This window comes from Micropterus dolomieu, linkage group LG11, assembly GCF_021292245.1.
Source record: "Micropterus dolomieu isolate WLL.071019.BEF.003 ecotype Adirondacks linkage group LG11, ASM2129224v1, whole genome shotgun sequence".
Taxonomy (NCBI): Eukaryota; Metazoa; Chordata; class Actinopteri; order Centrarchiformes; family Centrarchidae; genus Micropterus; species Micropterus dolomieu.
The window spans coordinates 14,652,190-14,675,168 of NC_060160.1; the positions used below are offsets into that span (position 1 = coordinate 14,652,190).

The 22,979-nt window shown below is 41.0% G+C and overlaps 1 protein-coding gene across 13 annotated transcripts in view; it reads left to right on the plus strand.

Moving 5' to 3' along the window:
* The window catches only part of LOC123979049 (doublecortin domain-containing protein 2), a 131,248-nt gene that overhangs the window by 48,735 nt on the left and 59,534 nt on the right, over positions 1-22,979 (plus strand). For 2 of the 13 annotated variants that reach the window (XM_046062768.1, XM_046062769.1), the window contains exons 9-10: positions 1,066-1,194; positions 4,099-4,168. In XM_046062768.1, the coding sequence (XP_045918724.1) occupies positions 1,066-1,194; positions 4,099-4,168 (199 nt within the window). Of the gene's footprint in view, positions 1-1,065; positions 1,195-1,295; positions 1,327-1,454; positions 1,551-4,098; positions 4,169-7,212; positions 7,360-22,979 lie in introns of those variants that run through there. The other 11 variants (XR_006827136.1, XR_006827137.1, XR_006827138.1 and 8 more) reach the window with 11 other exon arrangements.

Genomic DNA, 22,979 nt, shown 5'->3' on the forward strand with positions numbered 1-22,979 from the left:
CCAATCTGACCAAATTGGTTTGAGATCAACCAACAACGCCAACTCAACTCAGCTATGTTTCACACAGACACTCAGTCTTTCCATGCTGCATAACACCTTTGAAACCCCCCCCCCCCCCCCCCCCCCCCCCCCCCACCCCCACACACACACACTCACACACACACACACACAGACAGCACTGCAGCCTGATGAGGTCTTTAGCATACAATCTCTGAGCAGCTTGGTCCTGTTTATCTGACAGGAAGTAAGACTTGATTCCAGTCTAAAAACACTATTATCACTATAGAAAACATAGACCATAGGGGTGGGAATCACCAAGGGCCCCACGATACGATATTATCACGATACTTATGTTGCGATTCGATTTTATTGCGATTTTAAATATTGATATAATATTGAGATATACTTTGTCAACATCTTTTTATCTTAAAAGATCAATTTCTCTGTTTGTTCATTTCACTTTTTCAGTCTTCTATATGGTCCTGTTGAGTTTTCTAGTGGACTGAAAAAGCAATAGATCTTATTATTCTAGTAATAAAACATTAAACTCTCATGTGTAATTTATATAATAAAAGACTGATACTTGGCGTCCGTGTATCGATACAGTATTGCCATGACAAATATCACGATACTATGCTGTATCAATTTTTTCCCCCCACCCCTAATAGACCACATGTGCTCATTCCATTTAACTTGAATATATGATTCTAACTGTACGCTTCAGTTCTCATAATTTTAGAGTGTTTTGTCAGTGAAGACAAACAGAAGTCTAAAAGTTGATGAACATCACAACAAGCTTTTTACATTTAATGTAAAATGTACGGTGTCTGCCTGCTTTAGCTTTCTCTCCCCATTTTCCTCCATTTAAGCTTTACCTTTGGCTGTGTTTTTCTGCTTCAAAAAGAATTGGAGAATATAATTCCAGTAGAGTATAATCTCAGCTTGGAAAAAAGACTCATGCTCAGTAGAACAAGTTACATAAATATATAAATATTTTTGCTAAATCAATACAGCAGCACAGTACAGTGTAAGCCAAGGGGGATCTTGTTTTCTCAATCCCTGCAGGTTGAGGCCAAGATAGTTGACGAGGAGTATGAGGATAGGAGTTGTTGTGCGAGCCCCTGCAAGGCCTCCCTCCATGATTCAGACGGCTTGTATCTGCAGAGGTCTTTTTCGGCAGGTTCTGGGAAGGATGTAAGTACCCTTATTATGAGTATTATGTAGTTACTATTTTACCTTTAGTTCATTTCTACTTTATTATTATGTCCAATTTTTTCATTTGCTTTTTGGATTAGGTCACATAAAATGGTCTAACCAGCAATTATGGTAATCACCATTTCCATAAATGCAATATTGTCACGTAGACCTGCTTTGGCAACTGTACTTGTATATCTAATGTGTGTGTAACCTGTTTTTCTGTCTCCATGGCTTGTCTCTGTGTACTGTGTATTTAGCAGCGCAGCCTTTCTTTAGGGCAATGAGAGTCTGTAAAGACCCCAGGGCACAATTCTAATACTGGAGACACAGGATTAAAACCACCTGAGCACCAGGTACAACTTTATTGTATGACTTTATAAAGCTTAGCTGTAGCCAGAGATACTCTATGTATTGCAGCAGCTTAAAAATTACATAGAAGTGTGTATTTGTGATCAGAGTAGAGCCCCATAACAGTATGTGGTTGTATTTGATGTCTGTCCTTTTACTCTGGTATTTGTGTACGTTTACAGTGATGAAGTAGGGCTGATATGTGTATACCGATGTTTTTGCATGGAACCGTAGTTCCTAGAAATGACACTCATTTAAATACACTTATTTTGCTCTAATAATCCTCGAGGGACAGCGGTGTGAAGCGGTGTAACTGTGATGAATGCACACAATAGTTGGGTGATATTACTATTCCAAGCAATTTCATTCGGCTTTGAAATGAGAAGATATTGAGTCTTATTTAAGCAATCAATAACCTTGAACATTTTGTTTTAATGAAAACTATAATTTCAAGCAGCGGCAATTACCCCATAGGGGAATGTTTTGGTGTGGTGATGATTTTGCTGCCGTGTGCACTTTTGCAATAAAGATATTCTTATCGGGGTAATTATTGACTTCTGGGGGCCAGTTATGACCCTGGCTAAAGACCTCATCAATAGCTTAATTCATTACTTATCGCTTTTAGTCATACATGAATGTTGCTGATTCAGATTGGCTATGGATCGCAGGGAAAGACCATTAGATAATGGAAAATAATAATAATAATCCCTAGTACAGACTCAGCTACTTTTTGCAATAACCATCTCGCCAAGCAGTTTTTGATTTGTCAGCTAAGGAAGACTGACTTTCGAAGAAGGTAGGATTTTTGCTGCACGTTTTCCACTTGAAAATGTCATTCAACCCTAAATTATGGCAAGTTGCATCATAAAGGAAAGCAACTTGTTTTCCGCAGAACACCTTATACCTTACTAATATTTTGCTTTGCAGCAATTTTTAACTTCATGTTTTATCGAGGATTCCAGTATAGTTGTAAACGTTTTCATCAGACCAGAAATAATGATGCTGCAGGTGACACTTAAAAACTTAAAAGTCTAACCATCATTCATGCATACTCGCCTCTTTTCCCTCTGAGGCCAAACAGACTGTCGCTGTCTCGTTGTCGGCAACCTCATCATTTAGAGGGCTGTGAATAATAATGAGGGATAACTGCACTGCTATGACTCATACTTTGAGCTGAGTTGGGACAGATTTCCTCCCACTCTAGTGCTCGTATGTGCTTGTGAAATGCCACTCCGTATATGTGCACGTATATAGTAGATATTGATGACCAAATTCAATTACATGATTACATTTTCACCCGAAGCTTTAAATGATTTATTGCATTGAATTTAAATAGTGAATACATTTACAGACAGCAGACCGGTGAGGCTGTTGTGTGTGCATGTGATATTGACCTGTGTGGTCCAGGCCAAATAAAGAATAACGAGATTCAGCATCTCTGCCAAGTGGAGATGTCCGCTGGGAGTGAAGGCAGGCTATCTCGGTGGAAGAGAGCGAAGGATGGCGGACTAGAGCCTGATGCACATTTATCAAAGCTTTTCTTATAATCACTTGACTGACTTTTGTTGGGCTTTCTGAAGGTTGAGTTTTCCTTTAGAGTGCACTCTGTTAAGGAGCTGATTGATTTCATGAGGGGGGGACTCTGTCTATGCTGTAGATGTCATACACTTTGAGGAAATGTGGACAAGGGTAGATTCGTACTCACTGGTCTGGTGTTGTGTTTACAACTATCATTTGTTTTGATTTAACAATATTGGCTGATTTATCAACCAGTCAGCTAAGCATTTTTTCTTAATTAATATTGTTAGAAATGCCAATGCAACGAGGGATGCTTGATCAATTGTCTTCCTCTTTTGTAAGAATTTTGTGATAAAAAATCGAATGGTTATGGGCCGCTGCATTGATCCATTCCTTTCCTTTTCCAATGCAAGTCCATTTCATTTGTCTTTTAGTTGTTTTTCCGTGCTCTTATTCCCTGAAGCTTGGGTTAGCCATTTCAAAGGCCTTATTCTCTTCATGCAAGGTCAACTATAATCAACTCTTGACAATGTCACCGCCTTGCATTTCCAGAGAGCTAGTCAGGGGAAGACGACTCCTCTGGGCTTTTAAGGACCTACTGCATTATACCATTCAATTACTGTTCATTAGACAGTGTACAGCCATTAATCAGACGGAGATGTTCTGCTAGTCCTCAGCGGGGACAGTGAACTGGGGAAATTTATTCTGGCTTCCTGTCCGGGCTGCTGTTTAGTGGTAAGAAGAGAGATGACACTTTGGAATGCACTGAAGCTGTCAGTACAGAGACATCCTAAACTGAACTGCTACTCCACTCTCTGTATCTGTTTTTAAGTGAAGTTCTCTGCTCCATGCAGCCCCTGTCTTTGAATTTTAAGAAACATAGGCTTTGTCAGAGATTTACTGCATATGTGGGAGAGTATTACGAATCTGATATATCACTAAACGGGGAGAAAGCTGACAGATTTACAGATTAGAGCTGCATATGCATTGAATATGACTAGGTGATGATATGGGGAACTGATTTATGTTTTCCAGGAGGCTAAAGAGAGGGAGGTGTCTTCCAGGCTTTGCAGAATACGGTCATGGATGTCCTGGTTTTTCAAGGGTAGGTTCATCAAAGCATTAAGCCTTGTAGTACCTCACTGGCAGCGGCAGCCCCTGTGTTCCCCTCCACAGCACCTAATGTACCCATAAAGAGACCGCTAATACACTCTGCAATACCAGTTCCTCCCTCACATTGCATGTCACCGGATCCGCATCCACCTCTCAACATCTGGGAGAGCTTTACTCCATGCTTTATGGAGACCATCTGGTTGAGTGGGGGTTTTTTTGCCTCCCCAATCACAGATGACTTATTCTAGTATTAAAGGCACCTGCACATCAAGGTGTGCCATGCTGAGAGGCTGGGATTATTCACCGCTCTTTATATTTCCCCTGTAGTTTGTAATTCGGAACCACTCAGACAGAATGAGAGGGATATGTACCTTGTTACTATGAAAGTCCATATTTTTCTCGGTGACTTCTTATTCTAAGTGGAATTGCATGGTCTGACTTTTATTTGATCGATCTAGAGAAGAACACATCTGAAAAACAACAAAATAAATGCTACACACATTTGATTATGGGGCGAAAAAAAAGATAACGGTGTTAAAACACAAAGCAATGATGTAAACCTCACATTCTCCTTTGTTGGGGGAATGTGCCTCACACCTGATTCAGGCAATTGTATTGTAATTGCCTGCAAAACATAGGCTTTAGGAGTGAAGCCTATTCACCGGTTTTCCAGCATCTTCAATTTTGTCTTATGAAAATTCCAAAGTTGACTAAATGGAGCGGGATGTGAATCCCTGCACGTGGTTATCACTGTCTGCCCTTCAATCTGAGGTTTGCCCTGTCAGTGTGTCACCGGGAAAATTGCTGCATCCTGCGCTAACAGCAGGCTCCCTACCGCACTCACATGTCGTACTTTTTTCTCCCACACATGTGCATGAATTTTACGTATATACATGTATTCTCTTTCAATGATGCTTTTATTGATAGCACTAGAGGTCTAGATGCAGCCTGATGTACACTCTAGAGCTGGCTATGATTTCCCTGCAGAATATCAATGGACACTGCAGGGGCCATTTGAAATGAATCACAGCACATTATTGCTTACAGACTCCAGACCCACGTACTCACTTTTCTGTCCCTATCACATTAGATTGTTGTTGCTGTTTATGAATGGTTTCTGCATCATTCATGCGTCCATATTCCCTAGCTACCACAGTGGATCTGCAGATGACACAGATGAGAAGCTAAACAGGAGAGGAAGTGGGATGTGAAAGGAAATTCAAGTGATCTCTAACAGAATCAAACCCACCTGCCACCTGCTTTGCATCAAAATGTCAATATCTGGGCCAGTTTTTCTCCTTGAAAGGAATTTGTCAGTTGAGTGAAAATAGGAAGCCTTTTTCTAAAAGCAAATCTACCATCAAAGTACTTCCTCCTTCATATACTTTACCAGGGGTATTCCATCTTGACTTCCATGTATAAAAGAGATACTACTGGGTTCTGTTTGGCTGAGATTCTCCTTCAAAAGTTATTGGCACCATGTACAATGGCCTTGTAATTTATGAGAACTGTTAGGGCCTATGACAGAAGTTGTAAAGCATCTTGACTGATTGGGGAGATATGAGATGTGTGCAGTCATGGCATATTGTCGCCTGTATGTGCGCACGACATGCAGATAGTTGCCTGGCATGCTCTGTCACAGATAAATTACTCCACACAGTCAAATTAAGTTGTTGTAAATCACCTTGCGGACCCGAGACTAGTCCTGAGTGACGACCTTTACGCCTATTTGACTTTAAGTCTTATTTATGTTAATCACATCTGTATTATACTGACAGTAAAATTGTGTCATACACTAAAAGGTCATTGTTTTGCAGTACAGCATATGACGGGGACAGAAAAACACACTGTTTATTACTAAGTGTAAGAAGTCTTGAAAGGAAGATTTGACTCTCTGAATGTTTGTATGTTAACAGTTTTCTTTTGTATACTGCCTTTTTTGGAGAAAAAATTTTACCGTAACCTTCATTTCTGTGATGGCAGGACAAGGTATGTACTATACAAATAATACAATCCAGTGTCTCATTGATCCAACTTGTAATCTCACATAAAACACAATGCAGAGTGTAGTAGCGCTCCATATAGAGCACAGCAGTGTTTATCAACAATATGGTGATACAGCATTTTCCATGTTATTGTAACAAATAAACGACTTGTGAGCGTTACAGATATTGCTGCGGATATTAAATGCTTATGAAATCCACAAAGACCTTCATGATATTTACTACACTAAATAATCACATGTGCTTTGGATGTTAGTCCAGCGCAATACATCTTATTATACAGAATATATATTGGAGTTTTCATTCAGGCAAAGAGCAAATGAAATCCTTGGGGATGACTTCACTGAGGGAGAATGAGAGCCTTTGTTAACTACAGTGAAGTTGGAGAAAATGCCATTCTTCTCATTCATCATATACGTGTCATGAAAGGCCTTCAAAAGGCAGCAGGCTCCCAACAGCAGTAAGTTTGTCCTGCGTTTATATGGTGAACAATAAGTTTCAAAAGCCGTGTGTGTCGAAAATCAGCTGTTGTGATGTGAGAGAGGCGTTCGTGTGTGATCTACGCTGCACTCGAGACGACAGGCTCTGCGAAGTGCACCGCTGCCCAGTTGCACATTAGCTTTGATTGCCAGTTTGTTCTGTGCGTAGCCCTTAGCTTTGAACTGCGTCTCAAGATGAAAGCCAGCCTTGTCCACAGTGTGTCCACTGTAGAACCGTTGCTGTTGCTTATTTGCTTCAGGCACCATCAAGGGCTTCGGGACGGTTTTTTTTTTCTATAGTTCTGTACCATGCTGAGATGAGAGTCATGTATAATTTATCATACAATACATCCTGAGACAGCACCCTGTCTTGACTCCATTTTAATTTAACGCCTTCTCTTTCTCTCTGCATGTTGTGTTGAGTGTGGTCAATGTATGATGTATGGTATATACTTTGATAGTAGTAGTTCCCAATGTGAGCATCACAGATATTTATCTCTCTCTCTGTCTCTCTCCCCTTTTCTCCCCCTCTTTCTTTCTCTTTCCTCTATAAGCCAGAGCCATAGAATACAATGTCAGACTGCTACGGACCAGACATCCTTGTTCTCTTCTGTCTCCAAATGCCAGCTGCTCATGTATAAGTTGAAACCGTGTTAAAAACCAAATAAAAATGTCTTGCCTCTTGACAGCCCCACCGTGAATATATGGCCTCTTATTTCAGTGAATATATTGCATAATTATGTATGGTTATGAATATTACATGGAGCCTCACACTGAGTGCATGGTAAGATGCCTAATTGCAGAGTTTAATTATTAAGAAGCAAAGGTCCTGAGCGGGTTTTGTGAGAAGCACTTTTGATAAATTATTTTTTGCAGTTTTCTGATGAATTATTTTGGGAGCTTGTGTCTAATCAGCGGGCGTAGTGGACGGCATAACTGCTCTTGAGAGAGACTTATCTTCCCGTGGAGAGGAATTACTATGCTGATTAAATCCACTGAAATCAACTAATAACTTAATGATATTGGAGTGGATCAAAAGAATGAATCACTGCCTCTCATAGTGGTGGCTATGAAGAACACAAGGGCACAGTGATGGGTAGAATGATGTCTGTTGCCGTTGACCTCTGAGCTTTAATATTTCTCCGTGACATGAGGGAGGGGAACGGGGAAAGAGAGCGTGTGATGGCATGTACTAAAGCAAACCAAAGCACCTCATATTAAACACGGGGTAGTAGAGCTTTACTTTATACTTCATATGAAGCCTTTCAAGAAGAAAGTCCAGAGAGGCTGACTAAACAAGGAATAATGAACTAGATCTCCCTCAAGTACTGCCAAAGCCACTAGACACAGCTGCTTGGATAAGTGCAGTACTATTGCTACTGCTTTTCTTTCTCTCTAGCATATACTATAACTGAAGCACCCACACACATATATTCCTCTTTAGTTATGCATTCAGTTCAAGTGCACTTAGTATGCAGAAAAGTTTAAGGCTTGGCCTCAGTTTTGCGTCAGAAGGAAATGGAAAATGAGTAAAACAAGCTTCTCTGCATGTAACTTCAAATATTATTATTATTATTATAAATATTAAACTGCCGCACATGATATATTCTTCCATAAAAGCTAATGGCTGTAATGCAGACAATAAGAATCATTGACCCACTTAATCGCAGTTATATGTCACGCTGTGACCGTGTGAAAGTTAGTTCACCACAACAGCAGGATCAAACGTAGGGTAATCGCCGGGCTCCCTCCGTTCCCCTTCCTACAATATGCATGTCGGTCTAGCACTTATGAAATGCAGTCGAGCTGCTTTCCACGAGCCAACACAAATATGTGAATAATTGATTGTTATTGATGTGAGGATCACCTGGGTGTATCCAGTAGTTGTTTGGTTTAGAAGTCTCCCGTGGTGGGCAGGAGCCTGGCCATCTGTCAATAACACTTCGGTCGTCACACACGGCGGGCACTCTGACCAGCTCATACGCTTCAGTAAGCATCTGAACAATTGTTCCCAATGTGATGTTAAATCAGCTGTTCTGCTCTGAAAGGAACGCTTGAAGCTGAAGTGTTTCAGGTCTGTTTCAGTCAGGGGTCCACAAAGTTGTCTAATAATAGGTATATACTAAGTCTGTTCTCTTGCTGTGATATAATTGCAGTGATTATAAATGATGCATTGTAGAATGAACCTTACTCTATAGCACTCAAACTAATAGTTGATGCTTGGTATATACATAGTACACGTTTCCTGTTTAACCTTTACCCAGGTAAATTAACTACACAACACCTCATTTATAGCAAACGTCTGGAGAAATACTTTAGATGTATCACAAGCTATTGGGCAGCTTTTGTGCAGTTGAGGTTCAGTGTATTGCTCAAAAGGCACATAGAGGCTGTTATAGAAGTTTTATAGTCAGAGGCTGAATACGACAATAGTGTCTATGAACTTTTGTATGTTGTGTGAGTGAAATGAAAATTGCCGAAGGTCATTTTATACAGACGCTCCACATGCCTTGAGACCTGTATTGAGCCTCCTTGCGGACAAGAGGGGCAGGTGGTGTTATAAAAAGACCTTTTCGCCGCTGACATCATCCAGAGCCACTGGGAGGCCACTTCCCCCCCCCCCTCCCCCCCTCTCTCTTTCTGTTCCAGCCTGGTAGCTACCCACTGTCTGAAGCAAATGGCTGGAAGCACAGCTAAAAGCTCTCAGTGTGATAAGGTAATGTGGAGTCAGAGAGAGAGAGAATGAGTGAAAGAGTGCTATATCAGTGGGACCATATATACTGATTATACAATGATGAGGAAATGGTCTAAAAATAAAAACAAATGGAGAATGCGAGATGATATCACTTCACCCAGATTGCTGACTGCAGTGTTTGGAGTCATATCCAGATGGTTATGAAGCAGGGATGACGGTAGGAGCCGAGACTTACTGCTGTCCTCTCAACTGACCTTCCTGATGTCACGCTTGATAATAATAAAAGAGTATCGCAATCTGTTATATATAATGAATTATTAACAAAAGTGGGAATATTAAATTGAAAACAACATTCTCATAAGGTTCCTACTGTGCTTTGTATTTGGCAAAATTAAGCTTTTAAGGTAACGTTGGCTCATTTGTTTAGACACATTTCAGCTTTTCACTTACTACCTACTGTTGTTTCGTATGGTAGGTGTTAATGTTCACTCCAAGCATTTGTGTGCCTGTAAATGACAGCAGTAGAGAGAAAAAAGCTTGCATATTGTGCTGGTGTAATTAGTTCAGCCTTCACTGTTGGTGGCAATGGTGCCAATGGTCTAGATTACTGTTATACCAACCGCTCCCTTCTCACCTTGTCTTCACTCCTTTTGCCCCCCTACCACCAACAACATTGCGCACACACATACAAATGTGTCATTTTCTCTCCGTTTCTTCCCTACTGCTTCCTTTTCTGTCCTTCTCTTATTTCCCTTCTCCCTCTCATTCTCTCTCTCTCTCTCCCCCTCCCCTTGTTTTCCTTTTATCTGTTCCCAGACTGGCTGTCCTTAGTAAGATGGATGTGTGCATTCCCAGGGCAGATGGCCCTGTTGTTACTCTGTGTACCCAACTCACACTTTAACACCCGGCCTCCTTGTCTGGCCTGACGGGCCATTGCCTGGGGAAAGGGCTCTACTTCTACACCATGCACAAACGTGTGTGTTGTGCAGCTAACCGCATGGGTGCTCACACCTTTTTTGCAAGGGAGTAGACTCCAGCAGACTGTGTGCCAAGTACACAGATGGGTTCTTTAAGGATCACAGATTTTTTTTATTGGAAAACTTCAATATACGTTCATTTACATAGTGTGTAATTTATTTTGTTGACATTTTTGTTATGGATACATAAAACATGATATTTATTTTAATAAAATATATTTTCAGGACTTGACTCTGGACTGTACTTCGCTTTAGTAACTACATTAGATAAGTGACACCTGCTGGAACTTCACATGTAGCAGCCTTTTTTTGTTTCCTTTCCTGTCAGAAAAGTCCTCAAAGATGTAACTTGAACCCAGACAGTATCTTAATGGTGTAGACAAGAAATTAGACCAAATTAATTATAAAACAACCAACAAGGTCAGTCTCATTTCAAAGAGTCCTTCAGGTATGGAGGACTCCTCCAATACAGGACCCCCAAATTAGTTTTGTTTTTGACAAACTGCTGGCCATCCTCAGCAACTCCTGAAGTCAGACATACATGAGCAGGTCATACTGTACTTACCATGCATTTTCTTTCATATGGTCTTCACTCAGTGGTAAACATATCACTTTTGGTTGCACAGAAATTTTATAGTAAATCTCATGTCACAGTGAAAAAATCACAACACATAATAACAATTAATGAATTTGTCACAGTTTCCCCACATAGATTTAACACTTTGTTGGCCGCTTTAAGAACAATGCCTTTCTTACATACAGTCTATGAACAACGCTCTCAAAATATTTGACAAGTATGAGGATGGCTTCCTGAATGCACGTAAGTATTTATGTTATCTGACATCATTTTATGACTTAAGTGACTTTTGAGAAAGAATAAGTGAATATGATGTACGTGTTTGAAATAAATTAATACTCACCTACAATGTATTTACTAGAAACCTCTGCTAAACAGTAATTAATTAAAGATTTATGCTTTTTTTTGAATATCCAATGCTAATACTGCTGATGCTTGATATTTTAAATTCCCATTTTAACTGCCTTTTACTGCTTAACCTGAAATAACCATATTTAACCTTCCATGATTATAAAAGTACACTTACAGTAGGACATAGTGTCCCACATAATTTCCATGATCTGCGTCTCCTTGTGTTGTAGTGTATGTATGTACAGTTTCACATGTGTAGTTCAGTAAAGTACCTAAACAGCTTATCTCTACTGTTTAGTTTGCTGTTTAGCTTCGTGGACAGCTGTATGTAGACATCTTTTGATGTCAGTACATGCACCTTGTAGTTAATTATCAGCACATCTGGGATGCTTCTTTAAAACTTTCTGTTTAATAAAATTACACACCACTTTTTCAATTACCGTATGCAAGTATTCAGATCGTCTTTTAACGAAGTCCAGTGTTGCTGCATGTTCTTTTTTTTACCTCCTACCAAATAACTGCCTCTGATTGGGCACCGTTTTGCATGACGGCAACCTGTGCCTTTTTGATTGATTCATTCCATTTCATTGCCATGATAAACTTTTATAACAGCTACCATTTACTGGCAGCATGTGTAGACCTCTTTAGGAGATCTGTGCTTGATTTCTACTCAGTGATCTAAGGATGATAAATCACTGGGTACACATAAATTATATCAGTGAAATCACATGCGGTATAGGACTTCTGTGTGCCAATGTGTAAATCCAGCTAGGGATGTTCAGCTGTGCAAAACTGCAGTCTTTGTCTACCCTCTAACCATACAATTTCTTTCATTTCAATCTCAGCACGCAACTGGAATAATGTCCCTTAGCCGCTCCTTTCATATGTAATGAATGTGCTGCCCCAAAGGTGAGAGTCATAATTGATTAAAAACCATAATGTTTTTCCATGCCTCAGTGTAGTCAGTGATAAGGATATCTGTGATGTGTGAGTGTGTGTGTGTGTATGAGTGTGTCTATATGTCTGCTGGTCTGTGTGGACAGGACAGGACATCAAAGTCGTGTGGCTCTATTTCATCCTGGCTAATGAAGAAGCTGTGAGTGTGCTTCTGGGTCACAGTGGGAACATGCACAGCGAGGTCACTTCAAAGGCGGGATAATGACGGATTAAGTCTAAATCATGGCTGCGCTTTAGTCGCTGTCTCACATCAAGCCCGTCGCTTTGCATTTTATTAACAAATCATCGCAATATGATCTGGTAAAATGTGCCTGCCTTAATTTCCCTTGTCCATCTTACTCGCCGCAAATCCTCTACATCCAGATTAGTGGATCGTGGTGGGCAGAGTGCTGGGCCTTTTTATAAACCCTTGATGGTGATGAAATATTCTTTCATTAGTGTCCATGTACCTCACCATGTATTCATGTTTTAATACACTGCTCTCTCTGCAGTTCCTTTATTGCTTTGTGTTGTGTCCTTGACAGTGATGCAGTTTTTCATTTATGGTAGCCCTACAGCTTGCAAGAAAGATATTATATCCTAGTTATGTTCTGCATTCAAAATTAACCTACACACCCACAGGCCTTAGCTTTTAGTCGATGAACAGGTAAAGCAGAAAAATCTGCATCATAAAGCAAGGAGTCATACTGCTCCAACCCTTGGAACTGTACGTGAACTAGAAATGGTGTAGAAGGGAAGACACTCCCGAGATTATTGGACTCGTAGTACCCTTATGTGTAAGAAGATGGCACATGAATATACTGCGTCACCGCCATTCATCTTGTTCAGTGTATAACCCTCAAGATCTTTGACCTCAGGCCTGCTGTGCCTGTGGAGTTACAGGTATGTAGGAAGCACTTAGGGAAGTCTAATTGCTGCTGCAGTGATTTATCCTCTGTAGACCCTAACCCTAATCCCCTCCCCTCCCAAGAGCACCCGAACACTCAGATACTCTCATCAACACATCCCTGCAGTTATAATCAAGAGGACCCACTGTAGGGTGGCCACCAATAATGAAATGATTAACACTCGTCCTGAACGTTGTCAAGATAAATCCATACGAGTGCTGCAACGATGATTAAAAATGATTACTAAATATTTGAATAATTGATTTTGTTTTGTTGAATTTACTTGATAACCTTAAATAAGCGTGACTAAATAGGCAACGACAAAGTTTTTGGTATTATTTAACGCTCAAAATACACAGCTCATATACTTCATCGGGACTGTGTGGGTGTGGTATGATCGGACCAACAGACATATGACATACACACAAGAAAACAATTCAGTTTTGATTCAAATATTTCTGGTTGGTGTAGAGAAGTGTGTTACATCACCTTGTCCCGAACATGTATGCTCACTTTAAAATGGTTAGTCCACCAACAAAAATAAAAAGCACAGGAATCTCTTTAACCATAACAGTGCTGACTTTGCCAGATTATTTTGTGTTCATGTAGGACCCTTTTACTCATAGAAAGAAACTAATTGAAAATAAAATAGGTTTTCAGAGACTTTAAGTCATTCATCAAGCAAAACTGCACCCCTTTCACCTTTTAAATGTGAGGATTTTTTGCTTTTCTCTGTTTTATATCATAGAATTGAATATCGTGTTTTGGACTGTTGGTCAGAAAAAAACAGTAATTTCAAGGCATAAACATGGACTCTGGGAAAATGCAGCGGGCATTTGTCATTATTTTGTGCACCGTTTTTATGCAGTGTATATATGCTCAATTACTTGCAAAAATAATCTACATGTTAATAGATAATGAAAAGTCGCAGGAAGTCAACATACACCTTTGTGCTAAATGAATTTACCCAGTGCAGACACATAATCCAGCACACTGTACATACATTAGTAAGATGCACTGTATAAATGTTGAAGTGACTACTTAGTAGGGGATTACTGGAGCTGAAAGTGGGTTGTCCAGGCCCTGTCCAGAGAGGGAATCAGCAGAGCCTCATTTGTTGGAGGCTCTGTGGCAGCTCCCATTTCACCTGGGTTCTCCCATGTTTAATTGGGCTCATTATGTGATTAACTTAGCAAATTTACCCCTTACCCTCAAGGCACAGCTTTATACACTGGCAGACCACAAACCCTGCCAAAGTCACTCCATCACCGAAACCACAATGTCAGCATTTAGGCTGGCCATCACATTCCACTGGGAAGTTCTCATTTTCCTGCTGGGATGCCTGTTTGCCTATATGAAACTCTACACCTTTGACTCAACACACCGCTTTTAAATATGCAGCAATTCATTCTGGGATGATTATCAATATATCATTGTTTCCTTAGAAATGCTCACTATGCATATTATGTTGCTTATCACACTTTACATGCTTAGCATGATTTCTGCAAGCTCTGTAAATTGTTGTATTATGCGTGGCTTGTGTTTGCATTCAGACCTTAGCCCCACACTTTCAGACAGTGAGACATTTTATTAATGGAATATTTAAAAAAAAAAAAAGGTGCATGTTGCATTGCAGCAGTCTGTTCATCTCCAGGTGTTGCCTTCACCTCTTAAATCAAGCACAGTGGAAAGAAACAGTAGATTGTCGAATCCAACACACAAAATCAAATATTTTGAAGCTCAGCTTGTGTGTTTGTGGGTTCAGAGATATTGGTTTCATTTTGTCGGTGTCCTTGGAGAATTGTATGGAAAAATGAAAGGAAGATGAAAAACAAAGTCCATGATGTTAATCTATCCTGCCATCACTGAAATCTCACAGGTCCTCTGTGGGCTTCCTGACAGTCAGATGAAATGGCCAGCAAAGTGCCAATTTTACCACACCGCTTGTTATTTGCCAGCAAAGTCATAGGTTTGCTTCCTTGTTTAATAACCAATGGCGGAGAAGGTGATGAAGCAGGCCAGTGTGTCCATGTGTGGGGGGGAGGGGGGTCAGTAGGATAGAAGAGAAGTTTACAAATGGGATCCATCATTTTTCATGCACAGAGGTGACATCCCTCTGTCAGCCAATTTCGCTCCGATAGCCCAGTCCCTTGGTTCATTGATATCTGCATTAGGGACCTTTGTTAAAGGTCTCATCTAAATGCATTGAAAAACGCCTTGCTCCCCCTGTGTTCCTCCTACTGTTAAAAGTGTGTGCGTTCATGCATGTTGCTTGTGCAAAGATTTGCCGACTTGGCTTTGTCTACATTAAGGTTAGTCTTTGTGGCACGGCAATGTGGTGTCACTGAACTTGAAAAGAAAAAAAACAGCTAGTGAGAAAAACATCAATAAAGCCACAACAAAAGCCAGCTGCTCGGAGGGCTCTCGGAACAAGAGCTAAGAGTGTTTTCTTACTCCGTTGATACTGAATAACTCTTTGCTGTCTGCTCATGTTAGTAATGTAAAAGATTTTTATAAATCAATCCTAATTAACAGCAAAGAACAGAACACGACCTGTGAACTTGTTTCAAGAACAGGGCAGAAGTCATTGTGAAGGAGCTGGTTTGAGCTGGTGAATTGATATAAATATGACCGTGCCTTCTGTATGAAGTTGGTTGGAGTAGGTCCATTAACCAAAACACTTCATTGGCACTTCATTTTATCCAGTAAAAACACCACCCTTCATGTCCTACTCTTGTACAGTCCTGCAGTTCAAACCAACGTGTACATCCCTTGCTACTATTAAGAAGATTTAATTTGCTATTCCTGTCCATCTATTTTACAGAGCCATAGTGTGAAACAGCAGAGGTGCTGAGGGGCTAATGTCCCTGTCAATCCACCATTCCCCTCAGCTCCAATCTCAGGGCTTAATTTCCACACAGATCCGAGTACCCTTGAGCCTCGAGAGGTCTCATTCACACACTTGAATCAAAATTGCCCCAAACTCTCGTGTCCAGTAATTTCACAACACTTTGGTTATAAGCAATGTTGCTCAATTTTAGCAGGTGCGCTTTCATTTTGAACTTTCCAGTAAAGGGCGAGCTACACACACAATCTAGTATTTCATTAATATAGTTAATATATATGTATGTCGAGTATTTCATTTGCAGCTTTTAGGTATTTAGGCGATACCTCCTGGCACTCTCAAAAGATATATTAAGAATAGTAATTAATAAACTTGATAATCTGAAATTGACTAATAATTTGGTGCTTGAGGATATCTCCGCACTATGGTCCCATAGGGATCAAGTCCTACAGACTAGAATCTATAGTTGTGCTATATCTTTTGACCATGTTGCCAATTCACTTTCAAATGACTTTGAAATGAATAATTTATGTTAAGTTTATAGACCTTGTGGTACATCACAATAACAGAATGGTAGTGTGTCCCAGAATGTTTACAAAGAGAATTGCACTGGGACCATCTGTCACTGCCTGTCACTAGTTTGAAGAGAAAATATGAGTGTTTGACACATGCTATTACTGTTTTGTTGTTGTCCCATTTTCAGATATGGTCCAGGAGAGGACAGGGCCATGTTAATATTCTTTAGTCAGAGCTGTTTAGTTTTTCTTGCGATGAATTCAAGTGCGATTTACTTGAATGTGAATCAAAGGGAGCACTACCAATTGTTAATGCTCATGGTGATGCACTCTCTTTAAAAAATTTTTAAAAAACACGTAGTGCTGGCACACTTTTATCATGTGGGGCGGAAATGTCAGCGCCGACTCAAACAGGCTCAGCCAAACCTACCAAACATGGTGAGATTGGATGTGAAATCAGTGCAAGGGTCACTGACAAAAGAAATAGGGTTTTATGCAGAGCGGGCCTCAATACACAACACTCCCAAACCAAAGGTAAAAGCAAAGCCCTCAACGGCTATTTTCAACCCATCATTATTTCTCATAAATCCCAAACTAGCCAAGACCAGTGCCTTTGACAGCATGACTGATGAGTTTGCCGTTGTGAATGTCAAGAGAAATGGTCTCCTGCACCTTATCTCCCCTATTTCTCATTGTGAGTGAGACTTGGGGTTTTTATGGAGAAAAGCCATGGCCGTTGTGATGAGCATTACCCGGTGATAATGAAGGGCACGCTGCTGTACTGTCAGCCTCTACAGACAGACAGGCAGGGGAACCAGGCAGGCAGAGATCTGGCTGGCTGCTGAGAGACGTCCATTCATGCGTTTATGTGCCCTTATGTCTTTATCTGGAGACCAGGATAAATGAGCATATTTATATATTTACACTATGTCAGCGCAGTGATTGCCTTATCTACTGCTGCCTTCATTCATGGAGGGAAATGTCAAGAGGTAATCAAGTCAAATGTGCTTTTTGTCAATGCTATTCATGGATCTCAAATTGTATATTGAAAATATTTGGGTGATGGGCCTATAAAGTGTTCCTTTCTGACATATTTGATTTAGCTGGAGATGTTTCCATACTGTTTGATTATTCATTTGATCCACCTTTAAACCACATATAGTTCCACACATAATGGAAAAAATAGAAACCATACATACTTAATGTTTGGGTTTTCTCTGAAAGTCTTACTGCTCACTGAACAATTATGGTCTGTTTGAGTACATTCGAAGTTTAACCAAACCTCACAGAGCTTGCAGAAGTCATGTATAGAATTTTTACAACACAACTTGTGTTTTTGAAAAAAAAAAAAAAATATATATATATATATATATAAAAAAACCAAACCCTCTAGAGTTGATAAGCCATCTTTCTTGTCCCAGAAGCGAGCCACATAACCCACTGAGGCTAGCGTTAAGGGGCTTTCAGTGCTCCTGCCTGTAACTTGGCATGCAAACCTGCCAGTACAGACGAAAGATAATGAGCTCGGACCCATGTCTGAGTGAGCAGTGACTGTGTGAAGCAGGAAGCTGCATATTTATGATGGCCTAAAGAAGCATTTATTGCCTAGTTTCCATCAAAACACTGTCTGCAGAGACCTGACAGCTTTCCTTAGAGATTAGTCTCAGATACCCCCTGTTAGGTGGCGGTCTGGCCAGATCGCTCTCCCTGCTGCTCTGCTCTCTCCCTCTCTTTCCCTGGTTTTCTTTCCCCCACCTTTATCTATTTTTTCTTCTCTCATTCACTTTTTCCCCCTCCTTCGTTGTATATCTTATCCCTTTCTCTGTCTCTTTCTTCCACCCTCTTAGAAGTTTTCCTCACTTTGCAGCGCTACATGTCCTCGGGTTCCACTGAGGGTTAAAACATTTGTTTACTGTGAAGAGAGAGAGGGAGAAACACCGCCATGCTAAATGTCAAGGATGATGAGGTGGGTCAGGCTGGAAGTGCTGTTGCGATTACGGCTGTCTTCGCACGGCATCATCACAAACTCTGACAACAACGCATTGACTGCGCAATTTATGCTCGGGAAGGCTAAGTCTTCCTGTCCCGCTGTTTCACCAAGAAATTAAATTCACATGTTATCTTTGAGAACATCCTTCCTCTTTTCCCTCCAACACCGGTGTCAAGAGTAAAGGAATGTCTGGTGTCAAACTGCACTGTTCAAACCAAAGAGTAATGGATTCTGGCGTACAAAATAATTTCTGTATTTCTGGGCAAAGCCACATCCACAAAAGCACATTTATTTGCCTGCTGTTGATGTCTCCTTCCTTCAATAGTTAACCAGACCATCAGAAATGTAGGTACTAATAGGCATTCATAATAGATAAGAAAAGTTTCATATCATTGTTTTATGACTTCCAACACCAGAAAGCCAAGCAGGTTGTCAGCTGTTCGGCCTGCGATATGACAAGCTTGAATGTGCTCACACCCACACTCCACCACGCCTGTATGTTTGCTGAGCGCCTTGTGTATGTGTATGATATATATATATATATATATATATATATATATATATATATATATATATATATATATGATTCTTTCATGAGCTGTGTGGTGGCTGGCTTTTCATAGATGTGTTCTCATTGAGCGCTTAATCAATACCTGTCATCTTGAACTCATCCTCTAAAGTGGGCCCCTGTTCTTTGTCTGCCCCCTAATCCATCTCCATACAGCTATTTGAATTTGTATTACACACTAGGACCGTCTTCACTATCAGAAGACTTAACAGATTGTTAAAGGACCCTCAGTACGTATTTTCATAAGCACAAGAACTGGTTTATAAAAATCTATACAAGGGCCTGAGGACCTGGTGCACTGTGGCAAGCAGGGTAAGCCAGGAACGTGTGGAGAATTTTAGATCCGGAGGAAGGCAATTTCACTGTCTTGGTTTTTCTGATTGTTTTGTCAAAGCTGGTTTTATTGCTGTTGCAGCTCTTCTGTCGGCCTATTTGCTTTGGGTTTAAGGAGTCGCCAAAGGTAATTTATAGTATTTCCCCCCCCAGGAGAGTATTTGATAAGGCACTTCTAAAGCTGCCCGGCTACAGGCTTGAAAAAGGGGAGACTCACTTTGGATTCCGCATGAGTACGGTTTCTAAATCACTGGCAGGTTCTTGTGATTGTACTTTTGTGAGTCTATCTGTAGTAAAGACTGAAGTAAACACTGATAGTATTGGAAGCACAAAGACTATGCATTTAAGTGTTTTTTTTTTCCTTTCCTTTACTCAACTTCTATGTCCCAGTCCTGCATTTCACTCCTCTTTGAAACAAATGTGCAGCGATCCATGTTCTTAACACAGTTAAGAAAATAGTTTTCGAAAATTGGGCCTTGAAGAATTCAGAGTGGGTGAGTAATTGGAGGTCAATGGAAGGCAGTGCTCCACGAAAGAGCTGAACCCATAGAGAGAGAGAGAGAGAATTGGGGAGATAGAGAGGAAGAGCTAGGAGGAGGAGAGAGAGAAAGAGGAGCAGGCAGAGTGTCAATCAGTCTGCGTTTTGCCCGCATTGCCCCTTAATTTAATCACTGTTTAATTACTGCTGTCCCCTGAGGGGTGCTCTGTTAGGTTCAGTTACTGAGCTTTTTCCCTTCCTCTGCCTCCGTCTTTGGGTGTGTATTTAGCCCTTGGACACTCTCTCTAAAGCAGGCCACTCTCTCAGAAGCCTCAGCAGTATTTCAACCTTACCTCGGGGCCCCTAGCACAAATCTGCTGATGATAATGTCAAGGGCAGGCACATATGCATATGTGTGATGAAAACTGCCTGCAGAGGAGAGACACTGCAAACACACAACTTTATCCAGCAGAGCAAGGGCAGAAAAAGCTGGGAACGTCTTGAAAAACTACCCACTGCCCACATCTTCAGGTCTGTCCCTTTCCAATGGAAGTCTCTGCACGTAGAGGTGGAATATAATGTGAAATCCAAGAGCTGTGCATCTCATCATTAAAAATCACTGCTGGAAGGGGTGGTCAGGTTTACATAAATATATATTGTCATATCTATGGCAAAACCCAGTGCACATGTTGTGGTTTCTCTGGATTAAAGGCAGCCCACCACCACAGATCCTGCACAGGGATCGCGTCGGGGGAATAACTCTCATTTAGCTCTTAAGCTACAGCAATCAATATAAATTTAGCATGGTAATGATCAGGTGCAGGGTGTTTAAGTCTCTCGTGCTTCTCTCTCACTCTTTTCCTGGTACATGCTGCGGCGCTCCAGATCCCAGAGGCCTGTGGGTAACACAGCTAAGGCTCCGCGCTGCACGTCAACCCTCAACTGAGGATTACAGCGGGGAAACAAACAAGGCTGTTTCAGAGTCTTAGCGACAGGCATGGCAATAGTGTGGCGCTAATGAAGCCACTGATGGCACACACTTGTGCTCATACACACATACACCTGAATAGCCCTCAACCCTCAATAGTTCCCTTCCTGGAGCAGCAGAGGTATTTTAGACCGTGTTAAGGATATAATGGCACAAATAGAGATGATGTGATGAGGGGGCTGTTTGTGTGTGTGTGTGTGTGTGTGTGTGTGTGAGAGAGAGAGAGAAAGAGACTGACTGATAGATGATGCTGCTGCACAGGAGAGTGTCTGTGATGATGACTATCGCCAGGGGAGGAGAGTTGAGACAGTTGTGGCTCCTGGGTATTCAGATCGGACTGTTGACAGGTTTATTATTCAAGTTTGTTTTTTTCCTCCCCATTCTTGCTTTCACTGGACGGGTAGTGTCAGGGTGTGATAGTCACTGTCTTCTTCTTTAGTTTCCTTCTTGACAGACAACAAGTCTTCTGTTCTACAGTACACCAGCTGGTCTCTTGCCACCCTGGCAGCCATTTCAAGACACCAGGAGGAGACTCATTGAAACAACAGTAATGTAGATTAATTAAAAGGCATAACACGTTGTGTTTTGCAGTCTATTTTTATTCTCAACATTGTAAAGAATTTTAAACTGTGAGATGCAGCATTAATGCCAAGATCAAATGGACAATTGGCTGGAGCATTGTGCCAAATGTGATCCCTTTTAAGCTAGCTCTCTGGCCTTGTTTGTGTCATGCAGGATACCTAGCCAGAGTACCATGGCCTGTAATGCAATTGATGACCTGCTGCTTCTGGTATTAATAAAGATGGAAAATGTACAGGAAATTAAACTCTCACTTCCCTGTTGTAATGAGATCTTATCCATCATGATACTGTTTACCTCACAATCAGATAAAATGATCAAATTGGAGCTCAATCAGGGCCTCAAACAATGCCATCGCTGTAACCTGCTGGCATCACTCTTCTAAATGGATGGAAAAGTGAATGGGATTTAAATAAAGCCTCTATATGTTAATGGAAGGGTTTAGCTCCCCTGGTGATCCACTTTCTACAAGAGACGGGGGAGAAGAGGTGGGGGAGGGAGGAAAGGAGCATGGAGCCAGCACTGAAGATGAATGTCAGTGGAGTGTTGTTGTGTTATACACATTTCCAATCTGCTTCTTCTTGCTTTAAAAATGCAAGAAGGAGGAAAGTGAACATGTTGACCTCAGTAAGTTTCTCAGGCATCTCTGTGTCCTGGTTGGCCACAAGAGGGAAGTAGCTAGCTACTGAGACAGAAGACAGGCCACGGGTTCATAATCGCACTGGAGAGATGTGAAATATGTTAACTATAAGGTATTATCATCATCATTTTTTTGTCATTACATGAGCCTGTGATCTTTGATATGGAAGAGGGGGAATGTACTATGGACAAGGAGACGAGGCAATGCAAAACTTAATGGTGTTGGCTTTTATAGGTAATAAGGGGGCAATGATCAAAGGTTCACAATACTCAAAAGCAGCTAGGTTGCACACAGGAGGGGAACCAAGTGCTCTCCATCCAGGCTTAGTAAATTGCCAGATAAGCTAATCAGAATTCAACTGGAAGATGTAAGTTAGTGGAGACTAATTGAAGACAGATTTAAGGGGCATCCATCTGGATATGGCAACCCTCTCCCCCTAAAAAGCCTCAAACGTACAAGGTGAAATTACTCAAAGGATATCTCAAGCAGACTATCCATTTACTTGCCCTCTTCACTTCTCTTGAGTGTGGGGAGGGACGATGGTGGAGGGAGCCACGCACTTATGAAAAACAGTGCGTGTGGGATGATATCAGCACCTGCTCAACATGGGTATATGAGCCAATTAAAGTATGGGTGTATGTTGTCCTCCTTTACATGATTAGAATCACAATCCCCAGCTGGGTGGTCCTGCTTGACCTGGCTCACGTTATGATTGAATATTTCCTGGAAAAAGGTTCAGCTAATGAAGAGCCTGATCAAGAAGTAGGCCAGGATGTATGCAACTGCAGATTAATGAAGTTGCGGAGATAAGAGTGGATTTAATTTGCATTAGACGAGCAACAAGAATGAAGAGTATTATATATTTTAGGCAGTGTTAAATGCTGCAGAATAAATAGAGGTCTTACATGTGGACCATACAAGGAGGTGCACCCCTGCAACCC